At 39.1% G+C, this 21,863-nt stretch overlaps 1 protein-coding gene across 2 annotated transcripts in view; it reads right to left on the bottom strand.

Annotated features, from left to right (window-relative positions):
- The window catches only part of DLG2 (discs large MAGUK scaffold protein 2), a gene marked incomplete at its 5' end in the record, with an annotated part of 1,037,476 nt that overhangs the window by 859,927 nt on the left and 155,686 nt on the right, over window positions 1-21,863 (bottom strand). Inside the window, 2 exons of one of the 2 annotated variants that reach the window (XM_082764780.1) lie at window positions 9,916-9,990; window positions 21,469-21,762. In XM_082764780.1, the coding sequence (XP_082620906.1) occupies window positions 9,916-9,990; window positions 21,469-21,498 (105 nt within the window). The remainder of the gene's footprint in view (window positions 1-9,915; window positions 9,991-21,468; window positions 21,763-21,863) is intronic. The other variant, XM_082764777.1, reaches the window with a different exon arrangement.

Raw genomic sequence — 21,863 nt, 5'->3', positions numbered from 1 at the left:
CAACCAGTTAGCAAACCAGTTCTGGCTTTATTTTATATATATATACACATACACATCCAGGAGAGGATTCAAATATTCAATATTTAAAGACTTTTGCTAGCAAGGAAGAGAATGAGGAACCAAAGCCTGTGTTGTTACACCAGTGCAAATCTAGATTTACTCTAACGTATCTGACAACAGAATTTCGTTCCACTTATCTAACTTTTATTTTAATGAATTCCAGTCTATCACAAGTAACTGCCCATCCATAACCACAAGCTTAAGAAGCCTCTAAACCGCTGATTGCAAGAAAGATATTCCAAGGGAAATATCACTCTCTGCTTGATGAGTTACCACACTTTATCTCTAAATATCAGCTGCAGACCTCTATCAGCTGCAGAGCTACAAAAATCCTTTGGGAATTTTGTTCTATCTGCTATGGCCACTCTACAGTTTTATTTACCATCTAAATAAAGTAAGTTTGCTAATGTCAAATGTGACATAAATTGGTTCATTAGCAAAGAGGCCTGGACTGAGTTTACAATTAAAGGCTCTACTGTGCAGACATGCAGCAGATTGCCACCCACAATCCTGTTTCATAGAAAGGGTTGAAATCCAGGTAGATTACAAATTCTTTGGTGAGTTGTTCACCCAACTTTCTAACAGAGTTTAGTCTTTAAATAGTGGCTATTTGTGTGTCATGCTTTGTCCTATCATGTTTATCCAGTAGCAGTGACCAACACAGGATGGTAGTAGAGATGAGGGGTGACAGTGAATCATTTTCAAGTTATTAAGTGAGATATTACATGATAGTATTTCCTGTAACAACAGATGACTGGATTCAGTCTCCTGAAGCTTATTTCCTGTCCTTCGGTGCAGTATTTCCATTCTGCTACTGTCACGACATTTAAAACATTTATAGGTGGCTATCCAGTGTTAGAAATCACTGCCCTTCCCTTTTGGATGGCATCTCTGATTACCTATTCCACAATGAGAGTGGGATAGAAAAACAGTTTGAAAACAGGAAATGTTTGTCCAAATGCAAATACTCCTCTCTAAGAAGTTAGAACAGAGCAGGGAAGAAGGCAATGTGAGGGGTCTTTTGTGGGTGAAAAGAGAGCCTCAAACTAGAGTGCTCCCTTACCCATCTTCCCCTCCCAACTAATGGAAAGCCCAGACTTCACTCAGGAAACCCCAGGCTTGTACCATGCCAGTGAGAGGAACAGCACCATAGCCAGACTGAGGTGCAGGTGGCACAGCAAGAAAGGGTAGGAGTTGAACAGCAACGGGTTCAGATTATCTGGGGACAAGGATGGAGAGCTATTTATGTAGCAGAGATCTGTAGAGCTGGGGTAAGCTCAGGTGCCAGAGGCATGGAGGAGGTATTGAAAAGTCTGTATAAAAATACATATACATAACATGGATCTGTGGGAGGGAAAACTTCAGGCTTTCTCTGGTTTTGCTTATTCTTTAATTATACTGCATCCTATTTTAGATGCTTCTACCATGGATTAAAGACAATTCAAAGGAATGCAGAATGTGTAGCCTCTAAATGTCCTGAAGCTCAGTTCTCAGCAACAACGGTGACAGCAGAGCAGATTGCGGATCTGACGGCTCCTACACACCTTGCTCGTCCTGTTGCTCTACAGCTTGAGCACAGCCCCTAAGCTGAAGGCAAAGAACTGAGCCAAGAGGTGGTCCAGGCTGCCAAAACAATGCATCAAAAGCTTTTCTTGATGTTACTCCATTATCTATGATGGTAAATATTTGTTAGATGTCTCTTCTCTTTCCATAAAAGAATAATGGCACTGTTCTGTCATCCAGTGCTTTGTTACAGAGCTGTGGGGTTACTCCAGGAGTTGACCATGGCACAGTGAAGTGTTTTACAAAGATGTGGCATCATGCCTAGGCTGACAGCTCTTCCCATGGGCTAACTACCTTTGGTGAAGCACTTGTTCCAAACTGGCATGAATGGCGTATCTCTATGCAGCATAATCTTGCTCTCCACTTCTCCCATTTTTCACCTCCCTCATTTCTAAAATGGAGATAATAGCTTTTCCCAACTTCTTCACAAGGGTCTTGTGACAACAGATTGACATCCTGAGATGCTCAGACTCTAAGGAAATACCATAAAGTACCGAAGGTAAGAAGCTGAAAAGACTTCAAAGCAGTAGGAACGGCTGGTTTCAGGATAGGCCTAAGAGGTAGGCCTACAGTGGCTCAGATGAATATGTACAGTTGGAATGACTGAAAGGTTGCATCAGAATTCATAATTAATGTTAAACATTTCAAGCAAATATTTGTGACTTCACATAACATGATGACACTTGATGGAAAAAATGCAGATGCCCACCCAGTAAAACTCGCAGAGGCATGCTGGCCTGTAGAAATGTATATACAAGCTTCACTCAGACTGTGAGAGTCATCAACACACAGGGCTGAGCCAACACCTTTGGGTTTTGGCAATGCTCAGATCCCAGGAAGGGATGATACAGCTCAAGTCTGCTTGCATGGATAACTGAAGCTCTAATTTGCAAAACGCTGAAAGCACAGGATATTCAGGCCTATACTTCATAGCCTTCCTGTAACACAAAACAGTTTATTAATTATATGTTTTATGGGCACTTTCCCATTTATATTTCTTGCTTCCCTAGAGCACACAGAATAAACAAATAGAGCAAACAAATCCTAATTTGCATGACTGTTCCCAACTGTAAAAAAAAAAAAAAAAAAAAAAAAAAAAAAAAGCCCAAACAACAGAGATATGAGTATTCTGAAGGGAAGAGTAATTTCCATCTTTGAGCTTTGAAGAAGCTTTATTTTTTTTTTTTGAAAAAAGCTTTGAAGAAGCTTTTTTTATATTTATTCCTTCAGAAATGCCAGTGCAACACCTCCATGACTTACAGGATGCCCCATTCCTAGGCCAGGATTCCTGTCTCACTTATAGTGTCATAAAAGCATTACTAACAGAGCTGAAGGGACACACCCCCAAGCACTTTGCAGGAGACATTCAGAACTTTTTGGGAATAAACCTTTGTAGAACATGTTCACTAAAGTGGCTATTCATATCCATTTATGTGGTAAGGAGAGACCTTTAAGTTTCTATAGCCCTGTAAGTGGAATTACACAGTATGTATTGAATGAATAACAAGACTTGCAATTTAAAGGTACAGATGAAAATGCCACTAAAATATGCAATCTATGATGGTTAAATAGATTGTGTATTTTTCATGACATTAAGGAAAAAGGTGTCTGGTATAATACAAGGTTATGTGAGATGCTGTAATACGTCTATGGCTAAGGCTATGTCCTCATGCAAACCTGTATTCATTTGTATTTTGCATGGAAGTCAGTGGCAGTTCCACACGCTTATAAAAGGACATCTATAATAAACATATATTGGGGTAGCCTAGAAGGAAAGTCTCTTAGCTGAGTCTCTGGTGTAGGTCATCACTTTGCCAGCACTGAGAAAGTCCCCTGTCATGGGTTCAGACACCTGTATTGGAGATGGTCATCTATGTCTCCTTTACCATTAATCAAGAGAAGTACACCCTTCAACAGCCCAGTTCATACTCTAACAAACAGTGTAAAGATGAACTACACCTCGAAAGTGTTTATAGCTCTCCATTGACATGAACCTGGACAGATGAATTCCACTTTCACCGTCTCTATAAAATGTTGCCAAACAAGGCCCTGCCCTTTGTCTTCCATAACTGCTTCAGCCACATGTTTCTTCTATAAATTTTTAAAGTGCCAGGCACAATGCTAAGGTGCAGTTTCCAGATATCATTGGGGCAAAAGTTACTGACCCAAGAGTCACAGCCTCACTGCTCCTCTTGAGCCACATTTCACCCCCTGGTTAAGTACACGTCATTTCTTAATATATACAATGCATATTTTTGATTTCCTTGAAAAATTAAATCACTGCCTCCTCATATGCTGTAGCACATCTAAGAGAAAAATAATGAAAACACTTTAGTTCACTTAGCTGGGGACTAGAAATGCTTCTAGGCAGTCATATTAATCATATTTGTGGGTTATCATAGGGTGTAAACAAAGAGTGGAGCTAAGTTTGTTCTTGTATATATCTCCATAAATGCAGAATACTTGAAACACTTGTGTTTGACCTTAGCATGGAATTTCTCATGTCAGGAAAACATGGCTTGAGGGTAGCAACACCCCTGGGATATAACCCTTAAGCTATGTATATGTTATCAGAAAAACTATACTCCGATTGTACTTTACATCTGGGAATAAAAATAATAAATACCATGCAATTTGGATATGCACACTGTTTTTAAGCTTTAGTGACACTGCCAAAACATTGCCTGGATAAAACAGATCTTAAAGCAGTATTTTAAAATTGTGCCTAAAAGAATATTCAGATTTGTTTAATACTTTCTGCTCATAAACCTCATGAGCTGCACAAACTTTACATAGCTAAAACTAAATAAAACCAACCAAATAAACAACAACAACAAAAAAGTTTACCTTTCAATAATTGCTATCACAAAGATTAATACCAAGGTTTAGTTTAAAGAAAATTTCAAATTATAAATATTTTGTTCTCATTTATACACTGTTGCACTTGTGTGACTGGAGGTGCTGTAGCAACATCCTGATGCTTCCCATAAAACAAATAAAGCAATAAAGACAGCAAATATCCTACACATAATGTGTGCTTAATGAGACTACTCATTATAAATAAGTCATGTGAAATGTTTCCTGATGATGAAGTCAAGCAACTATGTGGGTCAATCTGCAGATAATGGTTTTGTACAGCTTAATGTGTACCATACGTTTTTTTTTAACTGATTTATCACCTCACCTAAAGGGTTTCTGAGCTTGTTTTGCAATTGTGAAACCCCTCCCTCGTTCCACTGGGATCACATTAGCTGAAACTTGAGGAAGGGCCACATAAATTAAGTATATATATTTTATTGTCAAGGAGCCATTACCTCTTTTAAAAATCTTCTTTCCCTTTCTTTTTTCTCTCTAATCCTTGATGAGCTAGAGGAGTAAAAGGTTCATTTTGCCCTGTTTCTCTCAAATTTTGCTCCTGAGCCATTCCCTTCTGTTAACACATACACTGCTAGCTTCTACCTCTATCTACCCAAGCATGAAGCATTCGCTGTCCTGCTGGGATGTGCTGTGGTTTGCTGCTAATCCGACACCACCTTACTTTAGCTGGAACTTTCCCCACTGAATCCATGAATCAGATTACAACAGACACATCCAGACTCTTCCCCACTGCCAGCTACAGCCCCCAGCAAGCGGAACAGCATCCTTTTCCCTAGGGAAAGGTGGGGTGTGCAAACGAGAAGGAAGATTCAAATCTAGGCAAGGTGAAGAGGGATTTAAGTGGTGATTTTAAAAGCGGCTTAGTAGCTGGCAATAGGTGACAGCCTCGCAGCAGTGCAGCATGCACAGTCTGTAAACGGTGAAGAGGTGGAAAGCAAAGCACCTTCAGCACCAGGCAAGGAGGGGTGCAGGAGTCCTAGGAATGATGAAGAGCTGCAGGAATACCGTGACCTAGCAGAAACATGCATGGTATTGCTTTAATACCTCCTCTAAAACCAAAGCTGGGTTTTAACACTCAAAATTTTCCATTACTATCAGCACAGAGGTGAAAGACAGGAGAACAGAGCATTGTATTAACAGCTCAGTTTTCAAGTATTTCACATATTAACCACAAAAAAACATTCCCCACCACCCGGATTGTCTACGGAATTTATTAGCCAAATGGGTTTTAACAGAAAAAGACTTAAAGCTCAGGGAGAGAGAGAGAGAGAGAGAGAGAGAGAGAGAGAGAGAGACCCTGCAAAAGGCACTTTCTGGAGTGCAGAGCTATTTATTTATTTTATAGAGCACATCCACACAGGAGCGGAAGGGACACGGTTACAAGGCATAACGCGAAGTCCTGGGAGAGAGCCGAGCCTGGCCAAACAGAGCCATTTATTTGTTTTGTGTTTAAAGAGAGCAAGATTGATTTCAGAAATGATTCTTCCAGACTCAGAGCCTTAAAACAAAACAGAATATGCATGTTTCAATATGTTCCCGCCTGGCTCCATTGTACAACAGTGTCAGAACATTCTTTACGTAGAGCACAACCACCAGAACTAACATACAGGCATCTTCCAGAAGTATGAGGTTCTTTAAAATAACTGCTGTGAAGTAAGAATGCAAAACCCTTGATCAGTTTGAACCAGAAATGTTTACAGGCTGACTCCCAGATCAGGCTAAAATCAGATATTGTGCAGGGCATTAGCGCATTACTATCACTCCAGTGTTCCAAATAAACTGGGAAAAGACAAAGCCCAGTAACTTTATCCCCTCTGAGCTGATCTATCCTACATAAACAGAACAATAATATCCTACACATGTATGCGGGGCTCTGAAAGGAGTGACTTTTGCTCTCCTTGTGCTATGGATCTAGGTGTGGGGAGGTCAGAAAGACTTCGGGCTCAGCTGCCATGCAGGCTGGCAGCCAAAACATGTGCTAAATTCCCCCAGTGCAGCACTTACATAAAGCAGCAGCCCATGAGATATCACAGCATGCAATGTGATGTGAGGACCCTTGCACCCGTTCCCAAATCCTCCAAGTCAGTGTCCCTTTCTCCTGCACACTGAGGGGACAGCAAGCGCCAAATGAGGCTCTGCAAAGCAGTGACTTAGGGCATGCACCAAAACCATTGTCCTTTGTACCCCAGATACCCTTTATTACTCTCTCCTGCCGTTGTTTAGTGGCAGATGACACCCCAAAAGGGGCTATTATGGTGGAAGGGGATATGGTAGGCCAGTGAGCTCTGCAGTGGGGAAAAAAAAAAAAAAAAAAAAAAAAAAAGTAAGAGAAATCTATTAATGCTGCAGGGTAACGGAAGGTGAATGTGCTGAACACTGAGCTCAAGAAATCCTGTCAACAGGGCGGGAAGAAAAGACAACCACAAGTATTTTTTGCAACACAGGTGCAGCCTGCGATCCTTCATTATCTTAGCACAATAAATCTAGCTAGCAAACTACTCCAACAACAGGAAGGTTTAGTATGCTTAACAGCAATGCAGTGAAACTCCTTTTGGAGTATTTTATAATCAAACACTACGAATCCTTTGGAAGACATAACTAAAAGTGCAAGAGCAGACAAAGCCACCCTTAGGTAATTCCCTTGATTAAAACTCTCAGACTTAAAATAAATCTAATTAAGGACCTTGTGAAGACACAGAAAGCCAGTGTTCACTTATGCCCTCTTTTGCAGATGGTGAGTTGCCAAACAGATCTGAGAACCTTAATTGCAAGAATACCAGCAAATTATTAAAAAAAAAAAAAAAAAAAAAAAAAAAAAAAAGGCAAATTAGGGACTGCAAAAGAGTCAGACTGTTACATAACAGCAATGCTGCTGGATGTCCTGGTTCTTACACTAGATGGCAAAGGCACTCCTGAGAGGACACAGTGCTTTTTATAAAAACTGCTGAAAAAGGAGAGAAAAACCTCACCCATACTCATGACATCAGGGGTGATGCAGCCAGCAAAACTGATGAAAGAGGATACCCTTTCTACCATTCTGCTTAACATTCTTTATTTGAGAGCTTCCTACACTGCTCTTGAGAGGCATCCAAACACACACTGTAGGCATCACAAGGAGTTGTCACAACTGGCCAGAATCTAGCTCTTTTTTGGATTCCACCATCCATCCATAGCAGCTAATATGCTCTGTTTCATCACTGGAAAAATTAATTTCATTAAGTGGCTTCCTATTAGAATGCTGACACTTCACAGACATTCTTCTCAGATAAAAGCAAGGCAGATAAAAACCATTTTTTAAATCATATGGTGAAAAACACCACCTAAGAGAAATCTGATTTCATTTTCTCCAATTGTTTGCATTAGACTCCCAAGAAAATAAAACCACTGCAACATGGTAAGAAATGTTTACAAATGTCTGATACAAATAAGGTAGGCAGAAAAATCTGTTTGGCCACACAGAAATCTGTTTGATGAAAAACAAACAAAAAAAAAGTGACTTGTGAACTACACATTCTTTGCGGGTTATTGCTGAGCTCCTTCACTCCATTCATCATTCAAAATAAATACAGGTGGAAGCAACCTCCAAGCAGGCAATTGCTTCAAGGACCATGTGTTGTATTCTACATTAAAAAATAGTAAAAAAGATAAATAGCAATCAAGTGAATGGTTGAACTGTATTCTAATAGTGAGTTGTTTCTTGTTTTTGTTTTCCCCATTATAGCAGCTTAAAAATAGCACTGCTTGGAGTTATTCCGATCTTAGACTTCTTCTAATGTTAACAAAGACAACAAAGCTTGATCCTCAGTTTACCATTTTTTGTGATAATACACAAATATGCAAGATAGCAGGTCTATCAAAATTACCTATGCATGCACACATTTCTGGTGTAACAAAACAACCAAAGAATAAATCTAAATTACTTTATTTTTGATGGTTTAAGAAATAAATACTCTAAAAAACACCTAGTTGGCAATAAAAATTATTTTACTTACAAAAGCATTTAAAGTCACTATCAGAAAAGTCAGTTTTTGGTGTTAACGAAAATCACTGATTGCAGCTGCTCCTGACCTAATTACTTTTGTTATCAAATGCCCAGTGTACTTCCATTTCTGAAAGCATCATGCTGCCACACTTGGGCTCATGTCACAGCCCTCTTAATACAAACTAAAACAACCAGGCCACATTGCCAAGTCAATCCGAATCCTCTGAGGATGTGAAGTAGTAATTAGGAAGACCTACAAATTAGTCACTGCCCTGGATCCTCAGTAAAAGTCTATTTAGCTCAATGATTCAATCAATACACTTAAGTGAGTCTATTTTCATATATAGATCAACAGTGATATCATTATTTTAACATAACATAAGTACAACCAAAAACACGGGGTTTGCAATGACTTGCAAGATTAGGTAGAGACTGAGGGAGGGCAAAAACTGGAATTTGTTTCTCGCTCATCTACTCATAAAAGGTGATAAGTTGATAGCTGAGAACCAACATCACGCTGTGGTCCAGAGCCAAAGAAAATGTCAGCTAACTCCTGCCAACCCCTCAGCTGAGATAAATCATCATAGCTCTATTAGACAGCCCTCTACTCTAACTTCCAGCATCCAAGGATTTGGCTCTATCTACTATGCATATTCAGACAAGATATAAATCAATGCAGTGTCAGCTTGACCGCAGTTTCTTTTTTTCTCTTCAAATATTACCATATCCTTGATGGTTAAAAACAAATCTCACTGAAGTCATCTAATTGGCAGAAGGCAGAAAGCATTTACAAAGGTCATCTCCTACAAATCCAGCAGACTAAATTTTACTCGCTGCCCACCACCCCCAAGGTTACCTACATCGGGTTAACTTTCCCACTTACTAGTCCAGAAGCACTTAGAATTGCCAGTCTTTCTTTCTTTCATGAGAATGTGGAAAAGAAAAGCTGCATCTCCCTTTCCTTGTGTCATCACCTGAGCCTGGGGACAGGCTGGTGCTTTAAACATCAGTTGTTTCTGGCAGACCCTGCAGGAGCTTATGAATGAATTCCCACAAAACTGTGTCCACGACAGGGCAAAACTAGCAGGCGGCTAGTCATCACACGCAGCTGGAGCACAGTTGGAGCAATCAGCAGTAACTCCACACTCCCTCTGAGCTGGACACCGTCACCAACCATACCACGCCTTCCCCGTTGCTCCACATGGAACTAATTAAATTTCCAAAGAGCATGAACTTTTGAAGAAGCCCCGCTAAGCCCATACCCAACATTTCAACAGCTCAGACTTCCCAAGGAGTTTGGTCTGGCATCAGGACTCATTTCTGTTCTTTCTCAAATGCACTTAGGATTGAAATTTTACCTGACAGGGCTGCTCCAAACACAGAGACTTACCATTCAGTCTCTCAAAGCTTTGGATTAAAAGGCTCAAACTTACGGTAGAGTGCTGAATGGGTATCCAGGCAGGTGTTTCGACTGAGCATTTGTGGGATGGGCATCTGCCATGGCTCTGCTGCAAATAAGTGAAAATGGCATTATGCACAACACAGTACGTGCTGCAACAGGCACGATGGGTTCCATTCCAGATGGAGCATCTAGGAGTTTGCCAGTGCCCATTAGACCTCACAAAGTCATTTTTCCACCATTATATAAGATCTCACTGGATCACAAAAGGCCTTGGGGTTGACCCATTAATTTTGCCTTGAACTTCAAAGTTGTGTGGGTGAATGCAACCTTCATCCACTCTGAACCCCAAGCACCTGCCATCTGGTTTTCCTCCACACTGGAGGATTCAGGGAACAACAGCAGAGCTTTAAGCATCAGGTAAAAATCAGCTTTTTTTTCCCCATTTCATGACAGGCTGCATTTTTGCATCATGCAGCCTTTGAAGCAGTGATAGCTGCAGCCTGAACAACCCCAGAGCTATTTTGCAGCAGGAGAAAATCTGTCCCAAATTCTCAGGGTGTGTGTTACTTTGCTGAGCAGAACACACTGACTGTTCCCCAGATTGACCCCTGGAGGACAAAGAGGAGGAAAAAAGTGCAGGACTCCTGCAGTTCCCTGAAACTTAACAGAACCAAAAGAGTGAGGGGTTAATTTGAAGTCTAATGTTCCACATGGCAGTGCAAGATGCTACCATCAGGCCTCCAGGCTGATCTTCCTGTAATTTCCCTTGCATTTGCAGTGATTCAATTACATTTTCGCAAAAGTTTGGAGCCCATCAGAACAAATTGCACAGCAGATTGGGTCAGAGTCCCTGAAGAAAAGTTCAGAATAAATTCTAGTGTCTGCCACCATTACTCTCAGCATTTCACATAAGAGTCAAACTATTATTTAGCTGCTTGAATTGGAGGACTCCTCTAATTATGTGTGTTCCTGAAGTTGGACATAACAAGAAGGAAAAAAAAAAAAATCACTTCTTTTTTATTTTCCTTTAAGACAGGTATATTGCAAGCAATTACAATACACCTTTCTTTTCCTCATGCTGAGAGCAAAGGAGAGCAACCTCTGCACACAGGAGTGATGAGACTTCACCCTATTTTCAATTATGAGCCTGATTTGAGAACATTAACTAGCCAAGCCTAGTAGTGCTTTCTTCTTTATCTCTAAAAAGTGAACATTTGTAAAGTATTGCAAAAACTGCGCATATCAGTTTCAGCTTTGTATTCCCCAAACCTTAAAAACTTTTGTATTTGCACTTAGACAACTTCAGAAATATGCAAAAAGGCATAGCTAGTAAGCAAGAAGCATTGTACTTTTAGATGAAAGTTTAGAAAGTCTTGTTTAAAAGGATTTGAAAAAGTCATTGGTATCATGGCAGCATTATCCTGTGGGTGGGTGTTATCTCCTGTAACGAAGGGATGAATGCTACAGCAAACTAAGTAATCCTATTGAAATAATAAAACTATTAATAAATTTTGATCAAAAGCCTGCATAAATTATTGTGAATTATTTTTCTTTCTTTTTTTAACAACTGAAAAGTCTTCAGTCTAATCCAGGCCAAGATAAAGGTAAGAAAATTAATAATTTGCTTTGGACAGGAAACATTTTTCTGATTGAAAAGTCTCATCTTACAAACTCTAGTAACCAGGTATATAAAATGATTGTCAGTAAACTACTTAAAAAGACTCCTCACGTTCTTAAAGAGGACACATCTGCAAAATAAAAGGCCAGGACCTCACAGCAGGGGGGAGCAACACTCTGTAAATATTCCTGACTTTGAGATTCACTCCCAAATTGTCCCAAGACCCCAAGTCACACGACATATGCTTCATATTCAAAGGCCAGAGGGACAGAGGTAATGAGAATTGCTTGAAGGCAGTAGCTCCCAGTTTTCCAGCCTTGTGCTGAGCAGGGTGACTGCAGGACTTGGCCCTTCAGAGCTGGATATTTGAATTATTGTCCTAATAACGTGACATTGCACTGGAATTGTCTGAGAAATGCGTGTAGCTCAAGGGCTAGGACAGAGCATTTATCCCCTCCAAAATTTTATTTTTTCATCTTTTTTAAATTACTGCTGATTTCCTATTTGAATGGTCAATACTTTTTGGATTTTGTTTAAAAACAATGCTTTTCATACTTTTTGTATCTTCCACCCTCACCCAGTTTAAACATGAAATAAGGCTGATAAATAAGGTTGAAAAATAAGGTGCATAAAAGTGTTCAATCTTACTTTTTTTTTTTTTTTTAATCAGCCACAAGCTCCAACATGTTGTACCTTACTGACACCAGCTAAGGAACAATTTACCCAAAAGATCAACACTACATAAGGTATTCTGCAAGCACAGGTAATACAAGTAAGTGTGGGAATAAAGACATTGGGAAATATTTGCAAGCTGCAAAAGGGACTAACTCCATTTGATTATTATTGCTAATATTTTCACCAGTTTAGGAATTTAGTGAGGACTATAATAGTATAGCAAGGACTATAGTGTAGTAAGGACTATAAACTCTGGTCCACCATTACATCAGAAAGTTAAAAATCAAAAAAGAGGTGAAAATCCATCATTGGAAATCATCTTTTTTCAGCCAATCTTCAGAGTACAGTAATATGCTTTTCATGTTTACTAATATTTTTATGCAAAAGAAATGTGTCTTGCTTTGCTATTGTGGAAAATATGTTCCAATAAAAGAGTTCTCCATCTGAAATGGAAACAGACACTGCTTCTCCATAGCTTACAAATGAGTGATTTCCAGACTCTTCTTTTACTCCTTTTCTTTGAGGATACTTGGCCTCCTGCACTACTTCACCCTTGAGACAACTCTGTCATAGTGACAGACAGAGTTATCCAGGCATAGGCTTTATCACAGTTCCATGCAATCAGAGCTTTCAAAATATGCAGTAAGATCTTCAGCTTGTGTAATTTTTGTATAAAGAGACTTGGGGACACAAAAAGATAAATCCATTCTCATTGCTGAATTCTGCATCAGTCGCTTTTTTTTTTTTTTCTTTCTTTTCCTGGGTTGATGCTCTAAATCCTTGATAAATTGCATAGCAATAAAACCGTCAGGAAGCAACGAAGTGATGACCAAAGCCAGACAGAGATGTTAACCCCCATTCAGCTAGTGCAATCCCTTCTCTAGAGGCACTGTTACATGTAATTCCCCAAACGACAGGTTTATCAAGCATCCAGAAATTCAGACCACATAGGTAACAAAGAAAAAGTACCAAATTCAAAAGCCAAAACCAAGGCTTCAAGACCTTCAAAGTCTTTGAGCCAAACATTTACCTTCCTAGCATGCAGCCTTAAGCAAACTTCTTTCCTACATGCTTATCTCAGCCAAGTGTTGAAATAACTGACTACTATTAGCACTGCTTAGAAACATCAGTATGATGTATCTTGCGTATACATTGATATAATGCAGAGCAGTAGTGTTACTGCCTGGAAAAGTCCCTCTGACTTTTCTGCATGGAAATATTGAATCAAAAAGGGGTAAAGGTGAGAGTTTTGTGGCACTGCACTGCAGAGGTTGCTGGTGACAGAGATGCATTTGCACATTAGCAAGCTCTGGGGAAGGTTTCAAGGATGTGGACGTTACATGGATCAACTGTAGCAGTTTCTGGGAGAGTATGGGGGACAAAAAGAGCATGTATAGATAGATTATTGCCACTGTCCCACAAGCAGGGAGAGATTACATGTACCATCAATACCAAATTTTGAAGGCCAAATATTGCCTAACATGATTGTGGCCAGAGACACATTTGGAGACAGGTCTTAGGTCAGCTGAAAGATGTGACAAAAGACAGAGAGGATATTTAGGTATATTTTATCTGTTCAACATTTTTTCAGGGCTTTCTGAACTGCAACACTCTTTAAGATCTGACTTCAAACTCTACCTCAGAGAAGATATTGGTGATCAGAGTCATCTGATCACAGGTAAGATTTCCTTTGTATCCACTAGAACATCCAAGAATATGATTTGCAAGTTACATACAAGTCCTTGAGTGAGGTCTCCAGTAACAAAAGAGTTGGCTGAAGTCAAACTCAGTGGAAGATATTTATCTACTCCTACACAGCCTGACAAATTGCCTTCTCTGATGCAGATGATTCTCCAGGGAAATGAAAACTGTAGAACTCAGCTAGAGGTCTCAGATTGGGTAAAATATAATCATATACTAGGCAATACCCCTGACCTAATGATTCACTCATAAATAACCATTTTCTTCTCCTTAACTGCACACATCCTCTCATTTTTCAGAAGTCTCACATTAGGTGAAGGGAGACAGAAGGAAATTTGCATGGTAGTAGCAAACAGATTAAAACACAGAAGAAATACCTGTTTATGTTGCAGATGCATGCCAGGAGACCCATCTTTTCTGCTTTTAATGGTCTCCTGGACATTGCAAAGAATCCATTTGGTCAGCTCCAGCTATCTGAAATGCTTAAAAATGCAGCTCATCTCAGCACTAGGAAATTATCTTCCCACCTTCAGCCAGGCCCTCAGAATATTAGAGAAGGGGCTGGCTAAGGATATATAGTTCTGCTATCATTAGGAAATGTTATCATTTATTGAGGCAGGATCAGGCTTTCTAATTTTCTTTGTCTTGCTCAGTATCTTCTACCTTTCCTTACGTTTGCAGCTCTCCACTGCTGTGCAGTAATATTAAGCCCTAACCATATCTGCCTGAGCAGTTAATTGAACATTTTCTTTTCTCCGTTTATAGAGCTGTTCATAGATTTATGAAACAAATCACCCTTCTTCTTTCATAGTTAAAACCAATCTCAATAAAGACATCTCTCTGAGATCAGCAAATTATAATCTAATGAAATCTATTGAAAATTTCAGTTGCACTAAACAAGGTCAATGCTCAGAAGAAACGAAATGTCATTCAGAAATGAAGATCAAAGTAATTCCATTCTATTCCTGCTGCTACCATAGAGACCAAGGGAGGGGGAAGAGGGGGAAGAAGAGATTTAACAGACTTAATTCTTACTGAAATTTATAATTAACTACAAGGGAAAAGGGACAATTACCATATTTCTAAAGAATAAAGGAGAAAAAAGTTGAGCTTTTGACAAGATATAATTACAAGACATTGCATATGCAATGCACATTGGCTTGTTCTGTGTAATTTTCTTGAGACTCCCCCCTAAAAAAAATGATTTTTTTTCTAGAAAAGACAACACGTGTCTCATCAGTTTACATTCATAATGTTTGAAATCCAAAAGCTAGCGGCTTACAGTAATTGTTCCAAAATTTACCATTGGTAAATAAAGATTTTAAATAAATACTCAGTTACACTTCCCATCTGTCAGACATCTACGAGTATATTCTCCAGCTAAGATAAATGGTAATCAATGAAAAGGGTCTTCCTGCTCTTCTAAGTCTGTGCAGTTTAACCAGCAGCCAACCCACAGTCATCAAAGCTGTCCTCAAGCACCACTTAAGAGTGGAGTTTACTAAATGACATGTAAATTGCATGGATTCAGCACTATCACACTTTTAAGGTCTGTCAGGAAAACACCACAGTTTGAAGTGCTCATCAGTACCTAATAATGACTATAGAAAAAAAAGATTTTGATTTTAGCTAAATGTGAATCTCTGGGGGGAAAATCATTATGTATCCTTTGTGTCTGATTTGTTAGAGCCTGGAAATTCAGCATAAAAAACTTAGCTACCCAATTTATGGTTTGGAACTGCAATGATTCAAAGCCTGAAGTCTTGCAAAGAAAAAACAACAAATGTTGCCCAGATCTATTTAGCACTATTAACAATATGCGGGCACATAGAAATGTGGTATTTTTTTGTTTCATATCCAGCTAAATTTAAATCAGATCCTCATGTAATGCAGCACTCTACAGCTCTGCTGGTTTTGGTAAGATTATAACAACACCTGAGGCACTGTTTCAAGCTGAGTATTTATACTTTGCTTTATCATTTCCTAATCTGGGGACTGACTCTACAAACAGCCTCCCAGACACACACAACTGATCCCTCAGAAAGTCCTATAGAAAAAGCTGAACCTCACTAAGTATATACCTTTTTTAATCCCTATATAGAATTTAGATAACATAATATAATGGGGAGGGAGCAGTGGGGGAGGGAAGAAGGCCTCTTTTCTTCAGAGAAACCTGTTTTAAAAGCACTTTGGCATAAATAAATATTCTATTTGCATTAAATTTATGCCACCATAATCAATAATCCAACTTAACCTCAGTATTGACTCACCTCTGCAAAGTGAGACCAACAGCTGGCACGTAACATGTGAACCAGCTCTCCACCTCCAGCAGATGATCTGATCTGATTTACCATTCTGGCCTTCTGAGAGCATCTTGGGACTAGTTTTGCTGCTCTAAATTAGAGATCATGGAACAGCGAGGTCCCTCCTGCGGTACCACCTCCATGTTGTTCCATCCTTCAGCCAAGTTCCAAAAATACCCCTTAATTCTACTGGTTTGGCACTGGGAGTGGATAGTGTTGGCTAAATGCTGAACAAGAGTTTCCCCCTTACTTAGGGAATCCACAGTGTCCTACTGGGACACAAAATCTATCTTTTCAAAGCATGGAATGCTATCAACAAGGATTTGTAATGATATGCTGAATGCAGACTGGCAGTTTCAAAATCAAGAAGCCCAGCCACAGCAACTCCTCAGTCAGATTTACAGTGTTGCTGTTGAGCAGGATGAGTTCTGAATTTTGCCTTGTCTTTTATGTTGGGACTACAGGGAAGGGAAAGCTAGTACTAACAAAATGATAAGGTACATATTTTACAGCCTTTCTCTGTTTTACTGCTAGCTTCATGCTGCCAAGCGGAGTGATGAATGTGTGGAACACAAGGGACCTACAGAAGACTCATACACTAGGTTTGTGCTAGACGTTGATCCCATACTTCAGAGTAGTGGCTTATTCTCCATGACCATTGCTCGTATTGAGACTTCTGCTCACACATCTGTCAGTTTTGCCTTAAGTGCACACGTTGGTCTCCCTGGTTCTAAATATATTGCCAGACGAGCAGAAGAAAATAGAATAGACAGATGTTGCTGGCTCCTGGCAACATTGCCAGTCAGAATTTAATATGTTCATCCTTGGTATGGCTTAGCAACATAACCGTATGACCCTTCTTCCTAGGGCCATCACAAAACATATTTTTTCACCGTCCATCCTTATTTCATTCTTTTAAATGCTTGAATTAAATTCTTAAAAAAGGTGCTTGGAGGACAGCCATGAAGAGGAAAATATTGTAGACTAAAACAATTTAAAAAAAAAAAAAAAAAGATTAAAAAATCTTCTTAATTAATGCAACGTACTAAGTCTTTCATTAACTGTAAATAAATACATTTTTTTCCACTCACATGAATAATCACTTTTTCATTTAGTTTTCTGGTCCCACAGAAGCCAGCCACACTTGAATAAAATATGGAACCTGTCCATTGCATAATGCAGTTTAAACCTCCACGGAGTTACATGGAAGCTGGCAACAAGAATCTCAGAAGAGTATTTTTTCAGAATTAAATTAATTTTTGTAGCTAACAAAACCAACAAGGTCAAATTAGGTATTCAGGCTTGGTCCGAAGGCAACCAGTTCCCTGGTGTACAAGTCAGGGGGTACAATTCAGGAGTTAGGCAACAAACAAGCAGCTTGGGTTTTCTGAATAAATTGGGGCTATTTTATTTGGTATCTAGTCATGTGTACATTGTACAGTATCTAGTCATGAGTGTACACTGGTTTCATCTTTGCAAGCTCTTCTCAACACACAGAAACATTCAGGTACTAAAATCTGGAGTTTTAATCAAATCTAGATTGCCCGGGAAATTTTAAAATCTCTGACATATGAGGTTTTTATCTACAAAGGTTTTAGTGACAAAGGACTGAATGGCAACTTGTGGTATTATTTAATTCTCTTTTTTTTATGGTGCTGTGATTGCCAGTTGCAAGTATCAAAAACCCTGAACCTGACACCTGACCCATGAGGTTTAAAAAATAAAAATACATTTTGATTTCTCTTCATTTGCTTTCTGATTTTTAAACCTTAAGACTTTCCATCTTTGAGATCTCCTTTGGAAAAATGAGGGCCAGAAAGATATATTTTTTTATTTTTTTTTTTGTCACTGAAAGCTGATCATCTTTTCTAAGTCACCTGACAACAAGAGCTGGGGGATTCAGCAAAACAATCTGTATTACAGAGAAGCTTGTCTGGCAACACAGAACTACCTATTCTATTTTTCACCAACTGCAGCTACTGCTGTACTCATAACACTGCAAAGGACTAAAGGATGAGAGAACTGATAGCCAGGGGAAAGGACAGCATGTTGCCTCGGACTGTTGGGCAGCACAGTGGGAATGTTCTTCCTTTCCAAAACCTCCTGGTGACAGGGATGGAGTCTTGACCTGAACTTTTATTTATACTGAATTCCTGCAAATGATAAACTACTGCCACAAAATAATGTGCATTATGCAACAGGAAAAGAAAGAATCTACATTGGGAATATGATAAATTAAAACAAACTAGAAGCCCATAAGTTCTCTTTGACTGAGTCAGCATTTCCAAAGTCCTGGGTGCAGAAATGTATGGAAACATGAAATCCAAATGGAGAGAAAGAATCTGTACAAATTAATATCTTATATCTTTCTTAATCATAGCCTACATTTTGGCTGAAAAAAAATAATGTCAGGAGGATTTAAGGTTTGGGGAGGTACGTCAGAAATTAATCTTATTAGATGACATCTATAGAGTTCAAAACAGGATCTTTGAATCCCTTGTGTGTGATCTACAAGGGCATGTTCACCCCACCACAACATTTATGTCATTTTCTACAGGCTGGAAATACTGCAAATTCCAGTGTAAATTTAATGACCACGTGTTACAAATGTCAACTTTTTAAACAGTGTTCATCTTTTGCAGTTTAAATAGCATTCATCTTTTACTCCCTTTTTATTATTTATAACATGTGAAGAATAAAACTGATGTATTTACTCCCTCTTGACATTAAGATCCACTTTTCCAAGAATGAGAATGGCAAGTATTTGCACAAATCAGACAAATGGATATTTAAATAAGGAAAATTAACAGATCTGAGGCCAAAAATAGTCAGACTGCTGTTCTGTAGAATTCATATTTATTGAAGTAAATTTTAAAATAAATTTAAAATAGTCTGAAAAACAAACAAAAAAAATCTGTCATTATACTGCTGAAAACTTGTATAAACTGATGCTATAAAAATTTTTTAGGCTTAATGGAAATAGGGTTACTCTAATGCACAATAAAGCAAGTAAAAGCAGATTATGGATCAATATAATATAATGTCACTGGTGCAGCTATTTAAATATGGCACCAAAGCAAGATGAGGAAATCAGCTGTAATTTCTTTGGCTTCAAGCCTTTGTAATACGAAAGTGTTCTGAAACGAGATATTTGCTATTATTCAGATCATTTATATATGTTAATATGGTGTTCCCACAAGCATCCAAATAGCAGGTGACCTACAAGTGACAATCCTATCTCATTCCAACACCAAAGTTGGCAGCAAAGACTGAATATCTGGAGTTGAATATCTGAGGCTCATACGCTTGACTTTCAGAATCATTTTGGCCATTTAGTAGCAAATCCATGAGACTGAAAAGCTGTGAGGAAAAATATTGTGGATGGTTGGAGCTGGGATTCCTGCTCAGAGCAGCAACGGTAGTGAGTTGATGGTAAGCCGACATTTGTTATTGATCAGAAGACCCTGGGAAATTGTTCATTGCAAACATTCAGAGTCAATTCATAAAACAAATAGAGACATATCTCCTGTTATTAAAAAAAGGAAAAATAATAAATAAATAAATAAATAAAAGATCTTAACAGGACTCATTGTCCTGTCCCCAATCCTCTTTGCCAAACTCTCAAGGCCAAGGATGGTTGCAACTATGGGTCCACACCACACCACCAGAGACCCAGAAGTAGGGTTAATTGCAACTTCCTTTTTCCACCTTCTTGCTTATTTTCAATTAAAAACAAACATCAAGGAGTATAAGTCAGATGCTTAACACAAGCCTGCATCCAGGCTTTTCTCAGTGGTGTTTCACCATTGCTGCTGAGTGCTTTTCACTGGTATCACTGATACCAAGGGGCACTTATAGGAGCCTCTGCTCTGCTCCAAGGCAGATTGGAGATGCTGTCTTAGATCCATCACAGTTTGCAGGAACCAGAAAGACCTGGAAAGGCCCAGAAAGAACAAAAAAGAACAGGAGGTGAATGAGGCCACAGAAGGAGCATATGCTCCTTATGCTCCTTCTGTGGCCTCATTCACCTCCTGTTCTTTCCCCGTCTGGGTTTCTCCATTGTCATGAGGGGAATGACAGCTCGCATCTGTTTCAGCAAGTCCACCGTACTCTGTGGTGTCCACCCACCACCACTCACTGCTGTCAATGGGTTCTTGGGGTATCTCCTCCTGCCCTTTTCCATGTCACTAACAGGGGCCCCTGTTTTACATGTACATCACGCAAAAAATATAACAGCAGTGACAGCTGTACTAAACATTGTTTCACCTTATCATTTATGTTACCTTGAGCTGTTCTCACTACCCTTGGCATGTTGCAAGTCTTGTGGCAATTGTGAAATTCATCAAAAATAATCCAAAACAGAGAACAGCCATGCTGAACCCTAATGTCCTTATTTACCCCATTAACCGTTCCTTATAAATACTATCACCATGTGCAAATCTGCTTACAAATATGTGATAACCTGCCTGTCCTGAAGCAACAGAAAGGAAGTTCACTGATCATCTCCCTCCCGTTTAATATTAGGTTACTTTGCTAAGTTTGAGGATGTCTCAAAGAACTGTTCAACTTATCCCTATCCCACATCTTTAATTTGGGCAGTGTCCTTAACCACAGTCTTTAACCTGACACAAATTTTGTGGATAAAAATTTATTTACATGCACGTTTGGAAGGAATTATTTAGAAGGACCATTCCCAAATAACCAGGTTAGATCCAACATCAGTATAAGCGTGCTGAACTGGGACCAAGGCATTTTTATTTTGCAGGCCCAGATATGCAAAGCAAGCTACGTTTTTCCCCCAAAAAGCCACAATAAGCCAAAAGAAACTTGCATCTCTCCAATCAGAAACATCATGACTATCTAAACTACATCTGATTGGCCTCTTTAAAAATGCTAGGACCCATATAATGCCCTCATTTTTTTTTTTTTTTTATTCTTTAGTTTAGAGAATTAGCTGATAAGCAAAGAAAATATCTGCCTGATACCATGTATTCTGAAAGTGCTCCAGTAGCTAGAGATATTAATAGACACAAGCACAGGCTAAGATAAAATATGGAATCGTTTTCTTTTAGCTAGTAAAAATAAGTAAATTACATATCATTTAGGAAGTGATACAGAAGCAAACTGCATAATCTACAGAAAAAGAGAACAAAATGCTCATTGAAGCAAAGCTTATTTATCACTTTATCTTGCAACCTGACACAGTACATGCTCAATCTATTTAATTACAGGAATAGAAAAATAGCAGAAAAATATGTATACATTACAGCAATGTTTCCAGTCCTACCTTGGTCGTGACAATGCACAGACAATCCATTCTGTAAATCTCCACAGGAGTGTATGTAAATCATAAAAACAAATCAGCAAGGGTGAGGAAAGGCTTTTGAACAGCATGAACAGAACCGGAGGCTTGAATCTGCACAGCCTGCTTTTCCAAGTGGGGCCCTCATAAGAAACTCGAGTCCTCCTCCACAATGCTAAAGGCAGTCATGATGCTCAGAGGGATCAGAAAACCCATTAGAAATCGTCTCAAGCAAAACTTCCAGGTGGCTTATCAGGCTTGATTGCTGCATTGTTCAATCTGCGATCAAAATATTCTGTTGAATGGTATGCAGCCTTCTACATGGGAAGATGAGAACCACAACAAGCACAAAAGAGCAAAAGCATCACATTTCAGCCCTG

The sequence above is a fragment of the Aythya marila genome (assembly GCF_965140915.1).
Source record: "Aythya marila genome assembly, chromosome: 1".
NCBI classification, from domain to species: Eukaryota; Metazoa; Chordata; class Aves; order Anseriformes; family Anatidae; genus Aythya; species Aythya marila.
Note: the sequence above shows the minus strand (reverse complement) of the source record. Positions and strands in the feature narration are given on the sequence as shown.